This window comes from Taurulus bubalis (genome assembly GCF_910589615.1).
Source record: "Taurulus bubalis genome assembly, chromosome: 2".
Classification (NCBI taxonomy): domain Eukaryota; kingdom Metazoa; phylum Chordata; class Actinopteri; order Perciformes; family Cottidae; genus Taurulus; species Taurulus bubalis.
In genome coordinates, this window is record NC_136590.1 from 40,704,420 (window position 1) to 40,726,773 (window position 22,354).

General features: G+C 44.6%; 1 protein-coding gene across 1 annotated transcript in view; it reads left to right on the forward strand.

The window, feature by feature from the left end:
- Positions 1-22,354, forward strand: part of spns2 (SPNS lysolipid transporter 2, sphingosine-1-phosphate) — a 56,595-nt gene that overhangs the window by 29,699 nt on the left and 4,542 nt on the right. Inside the window, exons 3-12 of the mRNA XM_079214528.1 lie at positions 1,291-1,427; positions 5,022-5,173; positions 7,483-7,549; positions 11,870-12,009; positions 12,830-12,982; positions 13,095-13,284; positions 15,543-15,608; positions 16,057-16,155; positions 19,534-19,697; positions 22,170-22,216. Of these exons, the coding sequence (XP_079070654.1) occupies positions 1,291-1,427; positions 5,022-5,173; positions 7,483-7,549; positions 11,870-12,009; positions 12,830-12,982; positions 13,095-13,284; positions 15,543-15,608; positions 16,057-16,155; positions 19,534-19,697; positions 22,170-22,212 (1,211 nt within the window). The 3' untranslated portion in view covers positions 22,213-22,216. The remainder of the gene's footprint in view (positions 1-1,290; positions 1,428-5,021; positions 5,174-7,482; positions 7,550-11,869; positions 12,010-12,829; positions 12,983-13,094; positions 13,285-15,542; positions 15,609-16,056; positions 16,156-19,533; positions 19,698-22,169; positions 22,217-22,354) is intronic.

Here is a 22,354-nt window from a genome sequence, read left to right on the forward strand (position 1 = left end):
AAGAGAAGAGTGGAAAACACAAAGATAAAGAGAACAACAAGAAGAAGAAAAAAGCATGGGTAATGATATTCAATGCCCATAGTCCTAAATTTAATTGGAGCTGAGACAATGTAGTCCACCGATCTATCAAATGAAACATGAACTTATCTGTTATTGTTAAATGGGGTACAGTACATGACCGACTTCAATTTTTTGGGCTAACCTTTTATGCAAAAAAGTATTTTTACTTAAAAAAAATAATAATCATACCCTGTTAAGGTCTAATCTGATTATTGTCTCTTATCCTGTTGGTTGGCCTCAGCAGCTGTGGGACTGTGATGTCTGTGTCTTATATAACCCCCGTCTCGCTTTCCCCTCTCATCTCCTCCTCTCCTCCCTCTTCTGTATGTTTATGCTGATGATGTGTCAAAACACTCCAGCCGGCCTCCCTAGCTCCCCTCTCCGCTGTCACGAGTAACATCGCTGCCCTTTCCCCCTCCGCAAAGACGCACAAACTCGCTTTGTGAGCATTAAAAATGCAGGTCCTTTTAGGATGGTCCTCCTCATAAATATTGACTAAAAGGCCTGAGAAAGACTTGTCCAGTCAGCAGTGGGGAAATAAGGGGGAGCACACTTTAAAGCACTCGTGCTCCTTTCACTGGCACAGAAGTCTGGTTGTGAAATTAAGATGGCGGAATTATTTATGGCCACCACGGTCCTCTGGCGCTGGCGTGTGATATATTGCTATTAATCTGGCCAGTATGCATGTAATTCAGGCAGTGAAACATTAAAGGCTGACATGTTGTTTTTGCCTCCGACACTTTTATTTGTTGATTTGTCTGATCCCAAGAAACTGGCAACATATGAGCCTATCTCTCTTTTAGGAGCTACTGTATTTGGCCACTTTCCAAACGGTATCCGTCGTTACGTTTGTACATCTCCTCCCCTCTCGTTTCACAAATTCAACATCACTTTTGTCATTGACATCTCCCAGTGCTGTATCATCTGCATTTATGTGTTTTGATGAAGTACATCTGAATCCTAATTGGTTGGAGATTAATGGAGGTGTCCTCTGGCAGTCCTTGCCTGTGTCTCTGGCTGACTGCTATCACACAGTCAATCTGGACAGGTTCTTGGCTGAATAAGTGGACCTGGAAGCTGACACACTTGTCTCAGTTCAGCTGGAATTTGAGTTGTAAACATATACTGGGAATAGCCAAATCCATGCAGAACCTAGTCTGAATCAGTAACAGTCGTGTTCTGTCACTATGTCCAAAGTAACATGTTCTCTTCCTCTTTCCCTCTCCGCAGTCTTCATCTGCAGCTTCATGGTGGCAGCTCCCATCTTTGGTTACCTGGGCGACCGCTTCAACCGAAAGGTCATCCTGAGCTGCGGCATTTTCTTCTGGTCCATTGTTACTCTGTCGAGCTCCTTCATCGGCAAAGAGGTACGACATCACACACATTTCTTTCTCGCGGAGAAGATCCGGTGTTATTCTATTAGTCCGCCGTCCCACTGACGAGCTAATTATTCTGCTATGATCTGGATATGCTTCATGTTCAGGAGAGCGGAAAAAAGACGACGCGCTTGTTAAGTCAGACGCCCGCTTTGCCTTTTGTTGCCAGCCTCTCTCTCTCTCTCTCTCTCACTCACTCACTCACACACTGGCTACCAGCCAATCAACTAATGAAGGCCCATGCCTCAGACTTGTCTCAATTACAATGCTTTAGAAGATAAGACGGTAGTTTCGCTGCTCCTTGACAAGCGGATTTAGAGATGTGATATCTCTAAAAGCCCCCTGTGTGCCGGGCCGTGGTGAATGCATTAAACAATAAAATTATTCTTGGGAGGCGGGGAGGTGAGGGGTGTCCCGCTGAGAGTGGCCATCACATAACAGTAAAAGGCTGTGTGTGTGTGTGTGTGTGTGTGTACCATTATATGACCCCATTATGCAGTCTTGATGGACAGTCGTAATAAAAATCCAACACACTGACAATCTGAAGCCGCTGCACTGGCAGATATGTGGCATATAAAGCTACGCCAGTTAAATTTATGCAGCGTGCGGCCCCGTCTGCAGAGCGCCGTCATGGAGTCCCGCAGTGTGGTCTCTCCAGTGAGTAAGACAGCTCACTGCCGAGGCTCGTCAGCCCAGGGCTGCGGAAGGGAATGACAGCTCAGAGATGTCTCAGGAGGGCGTCTTTTGACTTAAATCTCCGATAGACGCGGCGGCTTGGAGGCGAGGCGGCGGCCATTTGCCTCAGCAGGAAACACATTCAGGCTGCTCGGTGCGCCGATGAAATTAAAAGGGGCCTCTTCCCCTCTGACGAACGCCTCAAAGGCTGTTGATCGCCGATGAGGAGATGCGGACTGATCCTCGGCACCTGCGGTCCTTTGCCCCGAACTTTAACTTTGCCCTCAAGACCTGTTCCTGAACGCCAATCAAATGAGACAAATGAGAGTAGATGGCTCTTATGTAATAGCTCCACGGCGCTGTCGCCATGAGAGATGAAAGACATGACATGTAATGAAATGTTAATGACCACTTACAACTGAGTCCTATCATTACGCATTCAACACACTCTGGGGCATTTTGTAGGGATTTGCAGCAGATACAGAGCTCAGATCTTATGTAACAGAACTCTGCCACTGCTATAAAGTGAAATTGTACACTTTTTTTCTGCATGAGCACAACAGATAATCGTCATAAAATGATCACTTGAAGGGCATTTCAAATTGAATACACTAGTGGGGAGCTATTTATAATGTAATCCAATGGAATGCATGACTCGGTACACTTTGATCTCGTGAATAAAAAGAGTGAGACAACGTTAATGATTGCTGAACCCCTGTTGTAACACATGGGTGGATAATCATTCTCAGGACAGTTTATATGTCTTTTCATGATTGTCATCTTTATAGCTGTAATAATGTTTTTATTTGAATACTAAGGTGATAAATGGATGACATATGTTGACATTTTATTACAAAGTATCTTCTTGAAGTCACTGGAGTGATGATATCTATAAGATTAGCATCATCAAATGTGCCATTACCTGGGCATAGTTATTTATCGAAAGATTTATGAAAATCGTAGTTGAGATTTGCCTATATGTGTTCTAAATGTCAGCATGCTTTTACGCTTAAATGAGGTGAACGTGGTAAATATTACCTCCTAAACATCGACACATTAGCATTGTGTACATCCATGCGAGGCTCTGTGAGACGGTACTATTGGTCTTGTTTGAATACAAGTACAAAACAGCTTAAAAAGTGTTTTTCCTAAACCTCCTTTATATCATCCTAGTTCACTCATGTTTGTGGCGTTGTTGCTATTTGTGGTTGGTTACTGCTTCAAGCTTTTTTTGATTCACACACTAAAAAGGACTACCCTCCATGATCCCACTAAATGATGGGACATTAAAAGAAGAAAGTCGACCGGTTTTAAATCCTTCCATACAATGTGACAAGCCCACAGATGCACAGCAGTGAGAGCTCGGCTGGGATCAATCCTAAACACGGCAGCTCTCATGTAAAACAAACTGGAGAAAAAAGAACAGTGTTAGGCAACATCGGGGGTCCTCGTGCTCCTTACACAGTCAATACAACGGGATCTCATGGATGCAAGGAAGGCGATCAGATAGGCTATACATACTATGCACGCACATCACCCATCTCCCTCTCTCTTTAACCCGACACACACACACTTCTGTGTCCCGGTACAACTTCTCACCTCATGCACAGCAGGTCACAATAACTTGAGCCTTTCAGGGTCTCACGTGTCGATCAAAGGGGTCACGGTCCCGCCGTATTTCACACACCGCTTTAAGTGTCATCTTTCAGTGAGGTGTGTGTGTGTGTGTGGGGGGGGATGTAGTCTCCGGAGCGTGTTTGATGGCTGTGTGCATAACCTCGTGCCACGATGTCAAATCCACCGGCATGAATAGTAGTGTCGGCTGAGCTCAGCCTCTGCTACCTGCAGTCATTAATCCTTTTTCACCGCTCACAAACCCAACAAAGTGCACACACACATCCCACTCTCTCATTATTAGAGCCCACAACGTGCATACTCAAATACTAGGCGTATATTTCAGCAATGAAACAATGTAACTTCACTGCAACATTAACAAATTGCACTAGTTGTGCATACGGCTCATTTTACTATGGTGCTAATGGACAGTACGCAAATTAGTGGCCAATATTTGCAGTTTGCATCACTCCAGTGTGTGTGTGTGTGTGTGTGTGTGTGTGTGTGTGTGTGTGTGTGTGTGTGTGTGTGTGTGTGTGTGTGTGTGTGCGTGTGCTTTACGAGCAGGCAGTACATCCAGTGAGTAGCAGTTGCCATGGAAACAGTTAACAATCCAGCTGCCTACACAGGTCTCCTATTAAAGCCTTTTTAAGTATTCATCTTTTCATTCCTCAGTTTATTACGTCTCATGGAAGATAATATGCCGTGGTAATTTAATGAAGCTGCGTTGGATTAAGCACATTAAAACGCTGACGCGATGCCGTTCCACAATCTCGTCAAGTCAAAGAATATATTTGGTTGATCAAAATGACCTTGTTCGACCTTATGCACCGGGCGTAACAAAATCTCAATATTTAAATCATGTTGATGACCCATGTGTCCATGTGTGTTAATTCTCTGCCCATCCAGCGTCTACCTCTGTCTCCCTGCTAGATACATGTTCCAGACATCTGCGTTTGAACACATAAGGGGTGAATTCAGACTGAATCTGATGCAACTTTATGGGCTGAGAGCTGCTAATTGTACTGGATGTGCATTGGAAGCCTGATTATAATGATAAAAGAGATAGTTACTGTCAGTATCTTAGGGCTAGAAGTAAAGATAGATTGTTTTGTGCCCGAAGAAAAAAGACTTATGCTCAAGATAAATGGCCTGTTGGGTTGACACTGCGCTCTGACACAGAGCTTGATAACAAAACTCCTATTTCTCTCTCTCTCTCTCTCTCTCTCTCTCTCTCTCTCTCTCTCTCTCTCTCTCTGTCTCTCTCTCTCTCTGTCTCTCTCTCTCTCTCTCCAGTATTACTGGCTGTTTGTACTCTCCAGGGGACTTGTGGGAATCGGAGAGTCCAGCTACTCCTCCATCTCTCCCACCATCATAGGAGACCTGTTCACTAGTAACAGCCGCACCATGATGCTCTCCGTCTTCTACCTGGCCATCCCCCTGGGAAGGTAAGAGACAGACGGCCCTGTATTCCTGAGGCAAACACCGGGTATCAACAAGATATGTGTTCTACTTCAGGAGAATGACATTTAAGAAACTATAGTTTGCTGATTTCATCCAATTCAGCTGGTTTGCTGCAGGTTAAACCCAAAATTAGCATCGATAATTGAAATGATCCTCTCATGGAGGCCTCTCTTTTTTCCCAGAGGCAGCCACACAAGGAGCTCAGAAAGAAAGGGAGGACTTACAATCGGCTGTGTGTGAAGCTTAAAGGAAGGAGGGAGGCTGTTTTTTTGGGGATGTGGCGTAGGGGTGTGAGAGTAGGAGCTAATATGAAGCTGAAATCTCCAGCATTTTCAGTTCATTCAATCAGAAAAAGGACCACAGGGACAAAACAAACAAAGCCAAGTAATAAAAGCTGAACGTGGCGCTGGATACGGAGCCACTTGAGGTTTATCGTTTTATATATATATATATATATATATATATATATATATATATATATATATATATATAAATATATATATATATATATATATATATATATATATATATATATATATATATATATATATACAGTGCTCTGCAGCATGTGCCGAGCTGTCGCACACAAGGAAATGCTGAACTGTAAAGGGTCTGCAGTCTCTGTACACTGTCAACATTATAATTACATTCAATGTATGGATAACATGCCACTCAGGCTACAACTGCAGATTGGAGACAGTTGGACAAATGAGAGAGCAAGGGTGAGTCTAAACTGGCCTCAATGGTCGTGTTATGAGCTGCCAAAATGTTTGGGTCACAGTAAACTGCCCGGCAACACGGACAATAGAAGGTGAAAGAGTGGGCCTCAGTAAAGTGCAGTCAAACATCCTATCCAGTCTCCCACTTGTTTGTCTTTACTGAGGTTGTTATGACCGTCTCCAGGAAATGATCTCAGGAATTAGACCGGATTCACAGGAAATGGATTCCCCCCCACCCCATAATTTAAACTTGGCTGCGGAGACAGGTTTCTTTCTGTGCGGCGACGCCGGCGTTTGATGTGAGCATATTTTTCGTGCTGGACTTTTATTGTTGGTGTTGAACTTTCCAAACACTGATAACATTCGCTGTTAGTCACTCACTGGAAATATCACATGCCGTCTGAGCCGGTTTATACGGCGCTGTTATTTTTGGTGTGTAAAACCAGTTAAACATCAGCCAATGGTTGATAAGAGCCCACTGTAAAGTCGCTGGCTACATTTGATCATCAATCTATTGCTCCGACCTGCTATGCTAATGAGAACAGCACCTCTTCACCAAAGGCTCTGTACATGCAGACTAACAGGTTCTCTGGAAATTAGGAAGTCTGATTTACTTTTGTTGACTAAATCTAGTGAAGAAGCTTAAAAACTGTAGGAATGAGATGAGACGGAGGTATTGGGCCATCTTACCACAATCCCTTTCCAAAGAGTTTCCCCCGTTTAGTGTTTTGATGTTGATGACGATGATGATGATGATAGACAGTCCCTCAAAATCAGTCATGAAAGCCCTTGAATATAATTCACACCACTGTCAAACCAGTCTATGATGCCTCATCTTAGTCTTATAATGATTATTTTCATTATTCATTATGATCAACGGTTCAACCCTCTGAAAATATTCAGGTTGTTATCATTCAGGTTGTAATCTGATTATTGCTTAGATGATTGAACACAAACAAATATCAAAAGAACAATCAGCTCTGTATTTTACGACGGCATAACTGTGTCGAAGTTAATGCTCACATGCTTAGCTATGGGTCCCTGCCTTGGTTTACTCTCTCTGTCCTTTAAATGCTGATGCTATCTAGCAGCAAAGGCTTATCGCAGCACGAGGGCCCCTTTATCTGATCTGATTTTATCTAGCAACATTTCCCTCAAAGCATGTCCCCGTTATTTCCCGTTTGGACTCTCAAAACACTCTTTAACTAAGTAAAATGCGGTGAAATTCAATTTCACTGTGCCACACACAGCCTTCAGCCTTCAGCCAACCATGTTTGTGCCGGGTCGTGGGCGATAACTTTGCACCTGCATTTCGTGCACAAATCGCACAGCCACAAATAGACCAACTAGCCAAGCTGCTACCGGTGCTTTGATCAGTTACACTGTCAAAAGCTCTCCATGTCAAGAACCCAAACACTCAACGTGGCAGACAAACAGGATGTGTGTAGTGTAGGCGTAAGCTTCAGGACACTGACTCATATACTCAATATATAACGTGCAGTCGCCGCTAGACCTCAGTGAAGCAGGTTCAGAGTGATGTATATGACGGTTTGTGTCTTTCTGTCTCTCCGCAGCGGGTTGGGTTACATCCTGGGCTCCAGCGCCAAGGTGGCTGCAGGAGACTGGCACTGGGCACTGAGGGTAAGGGCGTGCATCCTCCAACACTGCACACAAACATGCACACAGAGACAGATGAAGAGCCTGTCTTGGATCTGGGGTCAGAGGGGTCGTTGGTGGCAGAAGCACCGGGGGCAGACACATGGCTGAACAGGCGGTCCGGACCTTGACATTGTAGTGATGTGACAGGGCAGAGAGGCCTGAAGCTCACACATACATCCACATCAGCTTCAGTTGAGCCTCCAGCCTCCTGCACAGCGCTTTCTCAAAAGAAATTTGAACATCAAAACGCATTAAACATCTTCAACCAAAAAAACGTTTTCAAGCTGAAATGCCGTGTGTCGTGGCGGTTCAGTTCTGATCCGATGGCTGCAGCAAGGAAAGTGGATTTCTATTAGAGGCTGGTGCTAGCTAGGTCGTCTCTGGTGAGGCAGGATCAATGTCAGCTTCAGTACCTGAGGATTGTGTCTTTTACATAAAACACTCAGGAGAGGTACATGTTGGCCCTACACACTGCTAAATGCATGTTCTATGTGCAATCAGAGGCGCTGGTTGCACTGTGGATTGTGATTGGTCAGCCAAATGTGTCGCTACGTCACAACAAACAAAGAAAAGAGCAGCCACAGAACAATAACCGCCAGCTTGCTATTGCATCTGCAACAGCATCAACAACTTATTTTTTTTAAACAAAAGAGAACAATGAAAAATGCATGGAATGAAAATGATGACCTGATGACTATTTGAGGAGAAGATGTTGTTTAGACAAAGCAAAAATCTCCTGGAAGAAATGAACAATGTGTCCCAGAGAGAAGGCCCCAGGCCTCTGTGTGGGGCGATTCGCCCGAGCACAAAGACACACCTGTTCCTACGCACTGTCTCGCAAAATTCCCCAAAGGTGCTCCAAAAGCATGGAGCTGGGACCCCTTTTAATTAAAGGCTGATTTCAGATCTCCAGAGAAATGTATCTGGAGAAATTTGCTGAGATGTCCCGCCTTGACAGGGTTTCGCTTCGACAAAGCAAAAATTCCTGACTGGACAATTCTTTGCGGTAGCATACTTACAGCGTACTTAGGAGCAAACACAGGTGTTAAATCAGGAGCATAAATCACGTTTTTTTTTTACTGGGACTACAACGGGTACTTGAGACAAAACGTTTAGAAGCCAACAGCTCAATAACGCATACCAGCCGCAATGGAGAGGACCAATGAAAGGTCTAACAGGACTCCCCAGGAGCCGCTGACTTCAGGGTCAGCTTATAAAACCCTCTAACAAATTATGAGCCGACATTTTAAAGGAAGACGTTAAACGTCCTCTCAGCATGTCGCGGTGGAGAAGATTCCTGGATGTGACAACTCGCTGGGTTTCAGGAAACAGGACGTGCATTTCTTCTTGTCTTTGTGGAGTATTAAAAAGAATTAAAAAAACACAAAGAGCGGGGCACTTTGTCCCACAGCAGTCACAATGACATTCCAATAAAACAATCTCAAAGCCAATTAATCACCGGCGTGGCATGCAGAGGAAAAACAAATACCGAGACATGAAACGGCTTCTGTGGAGCAGTATCCTGCTTTAACGGAAAAAAACACAGCAGCGCTTCCGTTTGTTTTTGCCCAACGTGTTCCAGCTACCTTCCTTGTTTAAAAAATGTGGACGATAAGGAACAGGGGGCGTGCATAGAAATGAGGAGCAGAAGAGGGCAGTAGCTAATTTGTTTGATTGCCTACCCTCTATATATACAGGAAGGGGCCAATGTGCACTGTGGGAGTCAAAGTCAAAGGTCACAGACTAATGAGGAGGGGACTTGAGTGCAAAACTTGTGAAAAACAGAGCTAATGTTTATTTGTCCTTTAGACAAACTCCATATCTTCCATCAGGCTGCATCTGACTGAAAGCACATTTATAATCTATTGATCTAATTAAGTTGCTCCACACAAGCAGAAGACGATTAGACGGAAGACACACTATAGGAAAGGAACTCATCAGTGTAATCCTCAACTGAGCAACATCATACTCATAATTATTCCCTCACATATATACACACATGCACATTGCACAGCACTTGTGAATGTAAATGGCTTTTGTAAGCTACCAAATATAATATGATGAATTTCCCCTGACAGATGAAATTGGTTTTGCTTTTGTGAGCAATATGTATTACTCAAACAAATCCTCTCCCACACATCCCATCCTGCCTTTTGTCTCTGTCTCCCCCACACAGAAGCACACACACACACATGCACAAACATGCTACCTCATAATAACCCATAAAAGATGATAGTGAATATAATAGCAGATGGGCAATTATGAGGTTTTCACCTTGGTGCAGCGCTCACAAAGCAGCTCTCAAAGGCCAAAAAGCTCCTTTAGAGTCGTACATGCACACACACACACACACACACACACACAAACACACATAAAAAAACCACACAAACGTGGTGCCAACAGAGTAAGCAGAGGGAATGTTCTCAGCTCCAGAGGGCTTGTATAGGATGTCAGGCGTATCGGCAAACACGAGGGCCGTCCGCTCAGATTGTAAAAGTAACCCTCTCCAGGGTGAGTACACCTCGCTCTCGGTCCGGAAGAAGCTACGTTTTGGGAGCAAGAACCGACAACACAAGGATTCAGTTTAGTTTGCCCATGAACAGCAAAACAAACGCAACATTTACATGGATATGAAAAATGACTTTAAACCAGAGAAAATTGCCCTTTTAAGAAGCTTGGTTTGGTGATCACCTCGAGTCATTGAGGGTATTTGTCCACACTTCCAAGTAACTTCCAAGTCAGTGTGTGAGGACCAGAGGGACAACTGGTGAAAGTAAACAGAGTTCAGATCAGATGGAGGGCTGATCTGAATGGAGATCCAGGTTCTTGGAGATCCAGCATCTTCTTACCTGGATAACATAACAACATCAAATTATGCACCGATGGAATTCATTTAAACACTTCACAGATTGGAAATTATTTGAAACTCTCTTGTTCAAATTCTCAAAAGATATTATAATTATTTTGTTGTAGCAAAATATGCTTCGCAAATATTGACACGATGCTGATATTAGACATGAGAATAGCAATCAGCTTAGCAAATATCTGAGTAAGCAATAAAACACATCTTGCACTTTAGACATTAAATATACAAACGTTACTCTCAGTGAAGCCAAAGTGTGTTTTTCTGGAGAAACACAGTACCTGTTTCACCTATCAAGTAAAAACAATGATTTTGACAAAAACTCTAAGGAGTAATAGTCAAACTAAATGTTGTCGTTCACTGTTTCTTATTTAAAATACTGCTCGACAAATCACTTATTTCTAGCAACATGCAGGGTGATTAAGAACTCCACATGAGAAGAAATGCTGAAACTTACACTTTAAACACCAAATACATTTCCCTTTAGACACATGATATTCACACAACAATGTTAACATGCTACAATAGTATTTTTACATTGGTATGACTATTTTGCTAACACACACCAGAACTTACGTTAGCTTAATGAGGCACGCGAAGATGAAGCCAATTAAGATGACACCGCCACTTCAGGTGGTCTCGTGCCTGCAGGGACATCGTTTCACTATTAAAGCTCGACTTCAAGAACAGTTTAGACTTAGACTTAGACTTAGACTTACCGTTTATCAGCTTCTGAGAAGCTCAATGTTGTGACACGTAGCAACATCCCGACTCTCCTCTTTCTCATCCTCGCGCTCGCAAACGGCGCTGCGTGAACTTCCGGTTCATGCCTTTTATTTTAGTTTGTATTAAAGTAAAAATGTACAACAATATATAGCAAGTGATACATCACCATCACTAGGCTCTTTATAAAACAAATCACACAATGTAAATGGATTTATAACCTCATAAAGACAACACATAAATAAATAAATGCAGCAATAAATAAATAAAATGTGCATAAATAACTAAATAGAATTGCTAGAGGGTCTTCCAAGGCATCACGAATGTTCAGTACAGTGCTAGTTCTCTCATAAAAACACCATTTATATTTATGGATACAAAAAAAGTATCCCTAAATTAAATTAAATAATACAAAAGTATTCAACAGACACAGGAGTTTTCGTATCCTCCATTATGATTCCAGTATTTATATCATTTCTGAATTAGCCCAGTCATACATGTCACACCTGAAGGCATTATAATCTGGTTAAGGTTATGACTGCACTGCAAATACTTACTTTTAGTAAGAACAGTTCCTAACTTTATTCTTTTTCATTTTAACCTCTAACCTTTGTTCAGCTGATCTTACTGTTCTTTTCCCTGCATCTGCGTCATGTCAGTGTGGTGATGTGTTAACGCGATCCGAGGCCTCATAGTTCTCTCTTTCTCCCGGTAAGGTGTCCCCGGTTTTAGGGATCACCGCGGGAACCCTGATCCTGCTCTTCGTGCCCGAGCCCAAGAGAGGCAGCGCTGACCAGATGGGACGCTTCAAGACCCGCACCTCCTGGCTCTGTGACATGAAGGCGCTCGCCAAGAAGTAAGGCTTCAGAGAACACACCAGATATTTGGGGATATTGACCCGTTTACCTGAACAGTGATTAGTATAGCCCCTCCCCCTCGAAAACAAAATCATACATTTTTCCATGCTAACATCTCCTTGGGCTGTTGGAAATTCTAATGAACATTTTATTGACCAAACTATTTCCTGAGAAACGATTGTCAGATAATGAAAACGATCCCAGAGCCCAGAGGTACAAACACTCCCACTTAGTTGCTTGCATTTAGCCTACAATAGCCATTATAGACATGGGAATCTTAACACCAGTATCTTTCACTCACCACCACTCTGCAACGCTGCTTAACTGTGAAGGGAGCCCTGCATTCATGCCACTGTGGACCCTTGTTATTATATGACCTGTGGACTATAATAAATGTTATAGACTCTATAGAGCTCCTCTGATGCAGCCATGCAGGTTCATGGGATCTATTTTAGTAGAGCAAGCACATATTCATCCCCCACAAAGTGAGACTTTTAGCTGTACACAGTCTTCCACATTCACAACTAATGGAAAGTGTTAAATAGGGTTATTTTAGGGTTTATGTCTGCCACATAAAGCTGTCAACCTTAACTGCACATCATTTCAGTGTACTTACCATTTAACCCTTTAAATGCTCACCTTTATTATGAGTTTGCGGTCGGCTTGAGGGTTTTTGTTTTTTTGTTTTACAAACAGAGAGATAAATGGAGTGAGATTGTGTGACAGAAAACAGCAGCTTTTTTCCGTGTGCCTTTTCTTAAGCCAAGGTAATCACCTGTTTGATTTGGCGCTCCCCGTGTGCTTCTTTTCCTGACTTAGTCGGAGCTACGTGTTCTCCTCCCTGGCGTCCTCGGCTGTGTCTTTTGCCACAGGTGCGTTCGGCATGTGGATTCCTCTGTACCTGGCCAGAGCCCAGGTGGTGCAGAAAACTGGAGAGGACTGCACAAAAGACGTCTGCAGTAGCACAGACAGGTGAGAGGTTCATCATGACCCATGCTTCTACTGAGCTGAAGATTCATTTGGGTTGCATGGACTAAAAACTGATGTTTGAAATAACTTGTCTCGTCTGTGCTCTCCTGTCCAGCTTAATCTTCGGGGCGATCACCTGTGTGACGGGCCTTTTGGGCGTGGTCATCGGGGCGGCCACCACGCGCCTGTGCCGCCAGAGGACGGAGCGCGCCGACCCGCTCGTGTGTGCGGTCAGCATGCTGGGCTCGGCCATCTTCATCTGCCTCATCTTTGTGGTGGCCAAGAAGAGCATCGCAGGAGCTTATGTAAGAGTTCCACTTCCTGTCGCTCTTTAGTGTCTGTTGTGTCTCCGACAGAGGAAGTTTAATCGAACAGTGGAGGAAGTTAAATTGCCACTTTTTGCTTTTCTATTTCCCAAGAATGAACGGGTCCTCAATGACAGATGTCCTTCACACAAAGAGCGGTTTGCGTGTTCATTATGGATTCGCCTCAGGGGCGGAGAATGAAAAGTGAAAGTCTGATAACCAACCAAACAAGAGAGGGCTTATTCAAGGCTCATCGGGCGGGGTTTATGTTTGAGTCAGGAATAAAGCAGTAAAAGGACACCTTGCCCAACGCCAGTCCCTTTCAGGCCCAGAGGCAGTGAGTGGGTGTTGCTCCTCATAATTAACCGCCGTAATTGCAGGTTAGATTGAGATGGCCTCAGGGACGGCTGCAGGTAGCCGAGGCTCATACCTCGTCTGGCCAAAAGTTAAGTCTCAGTGAAATAGACAGAGAGCTTGTGTCTAATTGCCTTGTGAAGCAGGAAACGGGTGCACCTTCACAATCACTGCCCTGAAACAATGCACTCTGGGCTGTTGGACTCACCAAGCGTACATTTCTCAGTCCTGTCAGAGACAAAAGAATAGGAACTGACTCTCAACAACTTGGGCGGTAAATTACGCTGGACAACCGGAAAAGATAGGAAACGTTTCCCATGCGTGTAAGGGAACAAAACAAGCATAATTCTGTATCCTAAATGTGTGACCCTGGCCTGTTTGACCTCTTCTTTTATTTTTTACAGCAGTCTGAGGTGTGTTTCAGTATGTGAGCTCGTTTGTATGCTCAGATTGGACAACGGCTGCTTTTAAAACACAGCAATAACACACCATCTCAATTAACAGAGAACATAATAACCTTTATTATTAATTAAGCGTGCCTTGCTCCATATACTGTATTGATTAAACTCGTTTTCAACAGCTGCTAAGCAAAGTAGTGACTAAGTGATACATAATGACATGCATAAGTGATGATTTTGATTGAATGAATTAAAATGTATATGAACTCCTGTGAGCTCAGATGGGCCCATTCATTAGGTGTTTGACAGAGGCACGACTCAGCCAATTAGATCGGAGGTGCAGAGACGTCCATATTAATTACATGATTACAGATCCGTCCCACTCGATTTTAGACAAACGCTGTGTGACAGAGAGGCCGATGCACTCAGGTGACACCCGGTTTCTATATTTGTATCGGTCGCAAAGGGTGAAGATGTTGCTCTCAAATGTTCTATATCTTACCAAGGAAGAATAAAGTAGAAGAATAAAGTATGAAAACGTACAGCAGCACTACAGGCCGTGGCTTTAGACATGTGACTTCCCTGCTTCTCCCACTACTGTACTGTACAGTATTAAATGGTCGTGCAGTACAGCAGTTGTAAGTGATCAGCTCAGGTTTCATGGCGAAGCGCTGACAGATGTGTCGTGTTATAATGCGTGACGCGGCCGCAGCGATTGACCCCTCGCAGCTGTTGTCTCGTCAACACATCTGAGGAAAGGCCGGGCTTCTCTTTTCTCAGAGCTAACATGTCGGTCACGGTGTCTGGTTCGCAGCTCTCGGAACAGACATCTCCTCTGTCAGACTCCCTCTGTAGCGCTCTGTGCTGTACTGTAGGTCTGGCACGCAGGCAGAAGGGTTATTCCCCGGCAGGAAACACACAACGACCGGCCGTGTTAAACCGTGCCAGACAAAACCAGCCAATACAGACACGCGAGATTCCACTGCAACCAAATCCCTCTGGGTCCGTCTTGCAGCCTGCGTGCATATGGTAGCCTATAGTACATATAGTACGATGTATGCCAAGTCATGTTATTTAAAGTTTGCGTTCTTTGTTCCACCCTTTCAGAAGTAGGGCATAGATTAAAATCCTGCAGCTGGATCTAAACTTAGGAAGTGTTAAACCGTTTCCACATTGAATATACGAGCTTTGACAAGAATAAACAATCCTTAATGTCCTGTGCTGTTTTTTTCAGCGCGTAGGCGAAAAATACTCCGCTCAGTGAGACCAAAATGAAGGCCTACACCTCCACGTATAATTGGGTCGCAGCATAATGACATGTTTTTAAACCACAGCAACCGAAACACTTCTATTCAGCGGAGGGTTCCCACACACAGTAGCGACATGAGCAACCTCCTCTCCCGGCTCGGTGTCAGGTTGCCCGTACTTTTTGTGCAGAGGAAATTGGCCGATCTTAATTAGCGCCACTAAATGGACAATTCTCTCTCTCTGCTTTAATTTTTGTAGGTTTGCATCTTCATCGGAGAGACGCTGCTTTTCCTGAACTGGGCCATAACTGCAGACATTTTAATGGTAAGTACGGGGAACCTATACTTATCCACCGGGTCACTGGAAATTCCTGCAGCAAACTTCGGTCGTCCAATTAGACACGGTTTTGTGAAACGTGTGAGTGGAATACAGTTTTGGGTTGGGCTGATCATTACTGTCTCCTGTGATTGATTCGTGTGCTGCTCATGGGAACTAATGGAAGGGGGCCCTTTCTCTGATGTATGTTTTGATTTCTAAAAGTGAAAGGTCGAGAGACCCAAATTATATTCAGTTTGTGGGTGTGTAGAGACAGATATAGGCCATTACTGATGCTCTTGCTGCGACTGACAGGTCTGCCTCTGGGTTTCTGGAGGTGGGCTCAGCATACAGAATTGACTGGAAGAGTTGTTTTCACACAGCTGAGTGAATATTTCTACCTCTGCGTCTTCGTCCTCTCACACCATCCCGTGTATTTTTCCCTCTCTGTGTGCAGTTTGTCGTCATCCCCACAAGGAGAGCCACGGCGGTCGCCTTTCAGAGCTTCACCTCTCATCTGCTGGGTGACGCAGGAAGTCCGTACCTGATAGGCCTGGTAAGACTCCTCCAGATAAACATTTTTAAATGCACCCCGCTGGAAGGCACATCTTCATTCAAACCATACACGCCACATACAGGTTTCAGCTCTTGATTGTAAGTGGGCCAGTGGAAAGTGAGGTACAAGAGCAGCTTTCAGCACACGTCTCAGGAGAGCTGGATTTCACCACTGCTCTTCAGGCTGTCAGTGGTGTTTTCTAGACAATCTCATGGTTCCCAGGAGGGGCCGGTGCACTGTATTTGATTGGTCGGGAGGTGAAAGAGCGGTTCTCACTGGTAGGCCTCTCAAGGTCAAAGTCACTCAACCCCCAACAGCCCCCCTACCTTCACCCGCCCCCATCCCAACTGCATGCATACATCCAGAATACAAGTGCGGCTTGCTATTCAATGGAGCGTAAAACAGGATCCACCTCAGACTGTGGGGCAGCATTCTTCTCATTCCCGATAGAGAATGAACACGTCTGAAGTAAAATAGTAACTCCATGGAGGTACACATTCTATAACCCTTATTTAAGCATACAGGAAGAAAGGAAAAATAGACACAGGCAACACACAAAGACGGGCTGCGTCTCAATCTTCACATCATATCCTAACGTTGAATTTTTTTCCCCCTCAGTATTTAATGATGAACTTTGGTGCCAGTGAATTTCTGGGAGAGAAAAGACTGCCATGTGTTTACATTGTGTTTTATTGTTGTGCCCCTGGCTCACGGCCTGGGTCCTGTTCACAAAGGAAAAGTGGAAGTCTTTGATTAGTGAATCAAACTGATCCCTGAGTTCCTCTGTCGGGGCCTGACAGGCTGGCAGCACACGCAGCTGTCTGTCGAGCTGCATTCAAAGTGTCCTGTTTTCCCTTTTCTCCTCCTCCTTAAATGGAAATGCGACTGTGCTACTATTGTCGGAGCAGTGAGTTATCTCCAAGTACTGACAAGCTCTTCAAAAGACTAAACAAAACTGGTATTAAAAAAATACAAAGATCCACATTCTGGGAAACAGAATCCGGCTCAGAGACCGGCGCTCCAGTGTCATCTTCTATTCTACGAGCGTCCTATTGACACGTTAAGAGATGCACTACTTTGAAGTGCTGTGTGACTCTCGTCTGGATGACTTTAATTCTACTGAAGTAAAAATATTGAAACCACTCCTGAAAGGATTAGCTGATAATAATTGGCAGTAATTCTGATAACAAATTAAGCACTTCAGTTGTTAATCAAACAAAACAAGCTTCTCAAATGTGAGTGCTTGCTTGTTTCATATGACAGTTCAGGGTCGACAGAGACTCAACAGCGGACACGAGGCGAGTTCAAAAAGGCAACGTTTTTCCAGGAAAGCCAGGCCTGCAGGGTCAGTCCAAACAGAACAAACAAATCCAAAACAAGGGAACAAGGCAAAGACTTGCTCTACACTCGTTGTAGTCTCTGATGAGCAACACAACGTAGAACAAAGGGAATCTGGCAGCAGAACAGGAAAAACAGAGGAGTATATAAATGGGGTAGAGTGATTATTTGATGGGAGGTAAGGGAAGGAACTGAAGGATAAAAACAAACAAAAGACTGACACAAAAGGAAAACCATAACCTTAGGACAGGCCAGAATATCAACTAATTAATTAACATTGACAAATCTTTTGGTTTTGAATTGTTAGACTGACCAAAATGTGTTTTAAAGATGTCCCTTTGGACTCTCTGAATTTCTGATGGTCACTATTGACATTTCATAGACTAAACAATTAAAAAGATGAATTGCTGATTTAAATTATCTTTAGTTCCACCTTCAGTTTCAACCTTACAGCTTCATATGTAGGAAGGGGAGGTTGCACATTATGATTGCTCTGCTAATATTCCGACAAGTTGCATAGGTCAGAATAATGCAGACCACACAAACACACACACACACAGAGACAAACACTGCCAGCCAGAATTACCCAGACGTGGCCGCTCAGTTCTCACTCTGGCCTCCGGGGTCACGACTCTCCTCTGACTGACACACTGAATGTCCGGGGGTTTCTCGCTCCTACACAAACCCAGAGCGCTCCGTGTGCGTCACCGCCCCCTCCTGCCTCGGTTCCTGATCTGAGGTTTAGCACGCGAGTGCGACGGCCTCGTCGTGACGCACGCTGAGCGCGGGCAGATATACAGTCACCCCTGCAGACTGGCACAACTCCTGTGAATGAGCAGAAGTGGAGAATCTCAAGAAAAACAGAGCGATGGTTATTGCTAGGCAACAACACGAGAAAGTGAGGGAGTGAGTCGGTCCTTTTGGTTCACAATTGGGTTGCAAACAGCCCAGCAGATGAGGCACTCAACTCTACAAACCAACGCGGTGTTCCCAGTGGAGATATTTGTGTCCAAATGCCACACTTCAACTACCACTTCCTGTTGTGCAAAAACAGTCTTACATTCTTATGAGCTCGTGCCAAGATCCCCCTCCATCAGCACGTAGACCAAAGCAGTTGTCACATAAGAGTCCCCCGAGACACACATAATGGACTCATCCTATACTGCATGAGCACAACATGGCCGCAGGCAGAGTGTGTGGCAGAGGAACGCCAGCAACAATCTCCCAGCAATCTCCCAAGAAATGCCTTCGAGCTCGATAATTGGACATGCAGCGGTTCACTATGTATTTTTAGCCGTGCACGTTGCAGGCAATTTACTGTACCTGACTAAATAGCTCTGCACTGGCCACACACACACACACACACACATGCAAACACACGCACACACAGCTGCAGGACGTACACTAGATTTTGTCACACATTTTGGGAATTTTCTTCCACCTCCATTTCCTCTCTTTTCTCCAATCACTCCTCATGATGCGTCCACGCACACGCATGCACACACAATCACACACATGCACACATTCCCTCTGACATCCTCCCGTCAGCACTTCTCCAGCTCTTTCTCTCTCTGTAGAGCATCTCATTCTGCTGACGCTAACATACAGTCAGCGTGCATCAGCCGAGGTGACCTATGGCTGCTCAGACTCTCACAAACGGACGAAAAGCTCTTGTTCCTGATGTGCATACATACACATAGTCGGCTAAAAGCTACCATCGGCGGCCTCCTTAACTGCCTCGTGAGTGACGCTGGGAGGCAGAAGCAGGCCCCTTCACACCCACCATTCTCCAGCTGTTGTTTTCCTTAAGCCTTCTATTAGCTGTGAGATCCGGCCTCGCTTCAAACTAAAACATGCATCTTACATCATGTCACTTTTGTCTGCCGCTGTGATGTGCAGAACGTGCAGAACTCGCTCTGCACGTAGAGTCAGTCGGCACAGCGGCGTGTGTCAGATCCTCACAGGATAGTTTTAAGAACCTTTGGAGGATGATGAGGTTGAATAAAATCTCTCTTCTATTTCTCTCTCTCTGTGGTGCAGATCTCCGACGCCCTTCAGCAGAGCTACGCGACGTCAGCGCTGTGGCGGTTCCTCAGTCTGGGCTATGCCCTCATGCTCTGTCCCTTCATCATCGTCCTGGGGGGCATGTTTTTCCTGGCCACGGCGCTGTTTTTCCTGGATGACAGGGAGAAGGCCGAGAAACAGTAAGTGACTCAGACATTGTTTGAATAGCTCGTCATTATTTCATTTGCTGTTGATTCTTTAAATATTTAAGACACGCTCGAGATGTCCTCCACAAATCCAAATCCGAATGATATCGGTGTTATTCTGAGTGCCATAAGAGGCTGGAGACTTTGACTGGACAATGCTGTACTCTTTACCCCAGTGGTGGAGCTTTGACGCGTGTTCGGGACAAGCTGCCCAGTGATGCCAACAATGGTGCCAACCCTGCAAGACTCAGAAAGGCCCCAGAGTCAATACAAAGTCCCAGTCAGCGAAAAGTGCTCCAGAGCTGACACAAGCGGTTCTAGCCATCAATTTGTTTAAGTGCGCTTACTGAGACTTTTACCAGCTACCGCCCCTCTTTTTCATGCGTTCATATTTTTCTCCTTCAAATACCACACGCGCGAGCCCAGAAAGGCACAGTATAGCTGGCCATGGCCTTAAAAGGCTAAAACAAACACACTCATCCTCTTTCAGACGGTGAGACATGACTTCTTGTTTCTTTTTGACTATTTTTTCCTACTTTTTTATCACGTTGACTTACTCCCCTGGTGCCAGCGCCTTCAGAAATGACTTCCTTCCTGTTGGAGATGAGGGACATTTTTAGACAGGATGGCAGTCTGATGTCTGACGTCCGTCTGCAGCCGCCTCGTCTTCACCCTGTGGAGTTGGTCGCTAGTTGTTCCCAGAGATTTTTGTACAACTTAAGCAGAATAAGCCCATTTGTAATCATATGTACTGTAGAGGACAAGTGAAAATCTGCGAAAGAAATGTGGAAACTGAGCTTCAAGTTTCAGTGGACTTACTGCATTTTATAACCTCGGGGTCAAGCCACCATCTAAGCCGTTAATATTTCCTCTGAGTAATGTTGATACTTTTAAAGGGGTCTCTGCAAAGGCACCACTAAGCCATGCTGTGGCTTCTGTTGGACCTGATCCAGGGTTAAAAAAAAAGGAGAAGAAATGCGGAACAATGACTAAAAGAAAAGTCACACTCTTGCCGTCCGTCGTGCCAGTAATAGATGTGTGGTCCAATATGTGGTTTAAACTATCTCACTACATTATGGCACAGTGTGGGCAGATGGCACAAGTTCACTCAAACTACATCTAACCACAGCCCCTTGAGTTGCACACAACGAGCTGTAGGGCAAAGCTAATAGAGCAACAGATGGAGTGAAACGTTCTCCGATACAACACAGAGGCACATGGAGGCATTGGACGGTTGTTCCTGTATGTACTTTTTCACAAATACAATCCTTAACATAGATGTGTGGAGGCCGGCTTTTGAGTTGTTTCAGACTTTTACTAAATATAGTATCCAAACTGTTGGCACCACTTTCTAAAAAGTCCCCATCTGTTAGTATTCGCTCTGAAATCCATATTGAGCATCTTTAATGAAGTCAAATCATTAAGACATTAATAAAGGGCCAAAGGTTTGTCCAATGAACAAACAAGTCGGCAGCACTGTCATTGATACACAGTAATAAATAGAAAGTCTGCTGTTATTAATGGTAATAATCTACTTCATCAGAATGTGCATTCATCTAGCACATGTGTACACCAGAAGAGTCCCAGCTATGCCTGCTTTGCCTCACATGTAGATGTTAATCATGCACCAGCTTGTCAGATTACATCAAGGTGTATAAATATGTATTTAGATACTGTATATATTCAGCAAACATACCGTTGCATACCTCACATGGTAAACTAAAGGCCTCTACAGAACTGTACAGATTTGTACTAAGCCTCCCAATGGAGAAACAACTCCTTGAACAGCAGCAGCTCTTATGTAACAAGCTGCGAACGGCACCTCGGGGACCAAGGAAGATGACAACATCCACAACTTTGTAAAACTAGACTTTTTTCCCGACTGTGATATTTATAGATTCCATTCACGCTATAAAGCCCCCGATTTATAAATCCACCCCCGTCTTTACAGAGCGTTTTGCGGCTTTTTCCCTCCTCCTTTGAGTCGCTCCTCAGATACTCAGAGCTATTTATAAAAAGCGCGGAGCTGAACGAGTAACTCACTGGAGCGCGCCTTTCTATTTCCAGCCTTAAAGTGTGCTTTATTATTTCGAGGTTGTTAGCTTTTTTTGGGGGCTGTGGGGTTGCCATTAATAGCTCTGGTTCAGTGTCCCCCTCATCCACGCATCAACACAGTCCACATTTACACTTAGTGATGTGTGCGAGCAGCACTGTCTCCTCTGTCGTGGCAGTGTGCCTTCACAATACAGAGTCAGCCTGGGTCAAAGGCAGGCTGAGCCGGGAGGAGGCCGATGACTGACAGACCGATGACTGACAGACCAGCATGTGATGAGCCAAACTGGGAGAAATTGTTGGGAAAAGTGAGATGGTTAGGGTTAGAAGACCAGGTGCTGAATGTGGTTTGAGAAGCTCTGTCTGAACGTGTTTGTGCATCCATGATTCCTAAAGCCGTTCCTCTCTCCTCAGGTTGAGCCAGATGACACGACCACCCTCCTCAGTCAAGGTATGACCAGGTAAATTGCTTTTTCTGCCAAAGACGCTTTTACACTTTAGTGCTTTTCAGCTCAGCGGTTTAAGTGGCTGCTGACAAAGAGACGGTCTCGGAACATCAGCATTTATAGGGCTCTCTTCCCATTACCTGGGAAGCATCA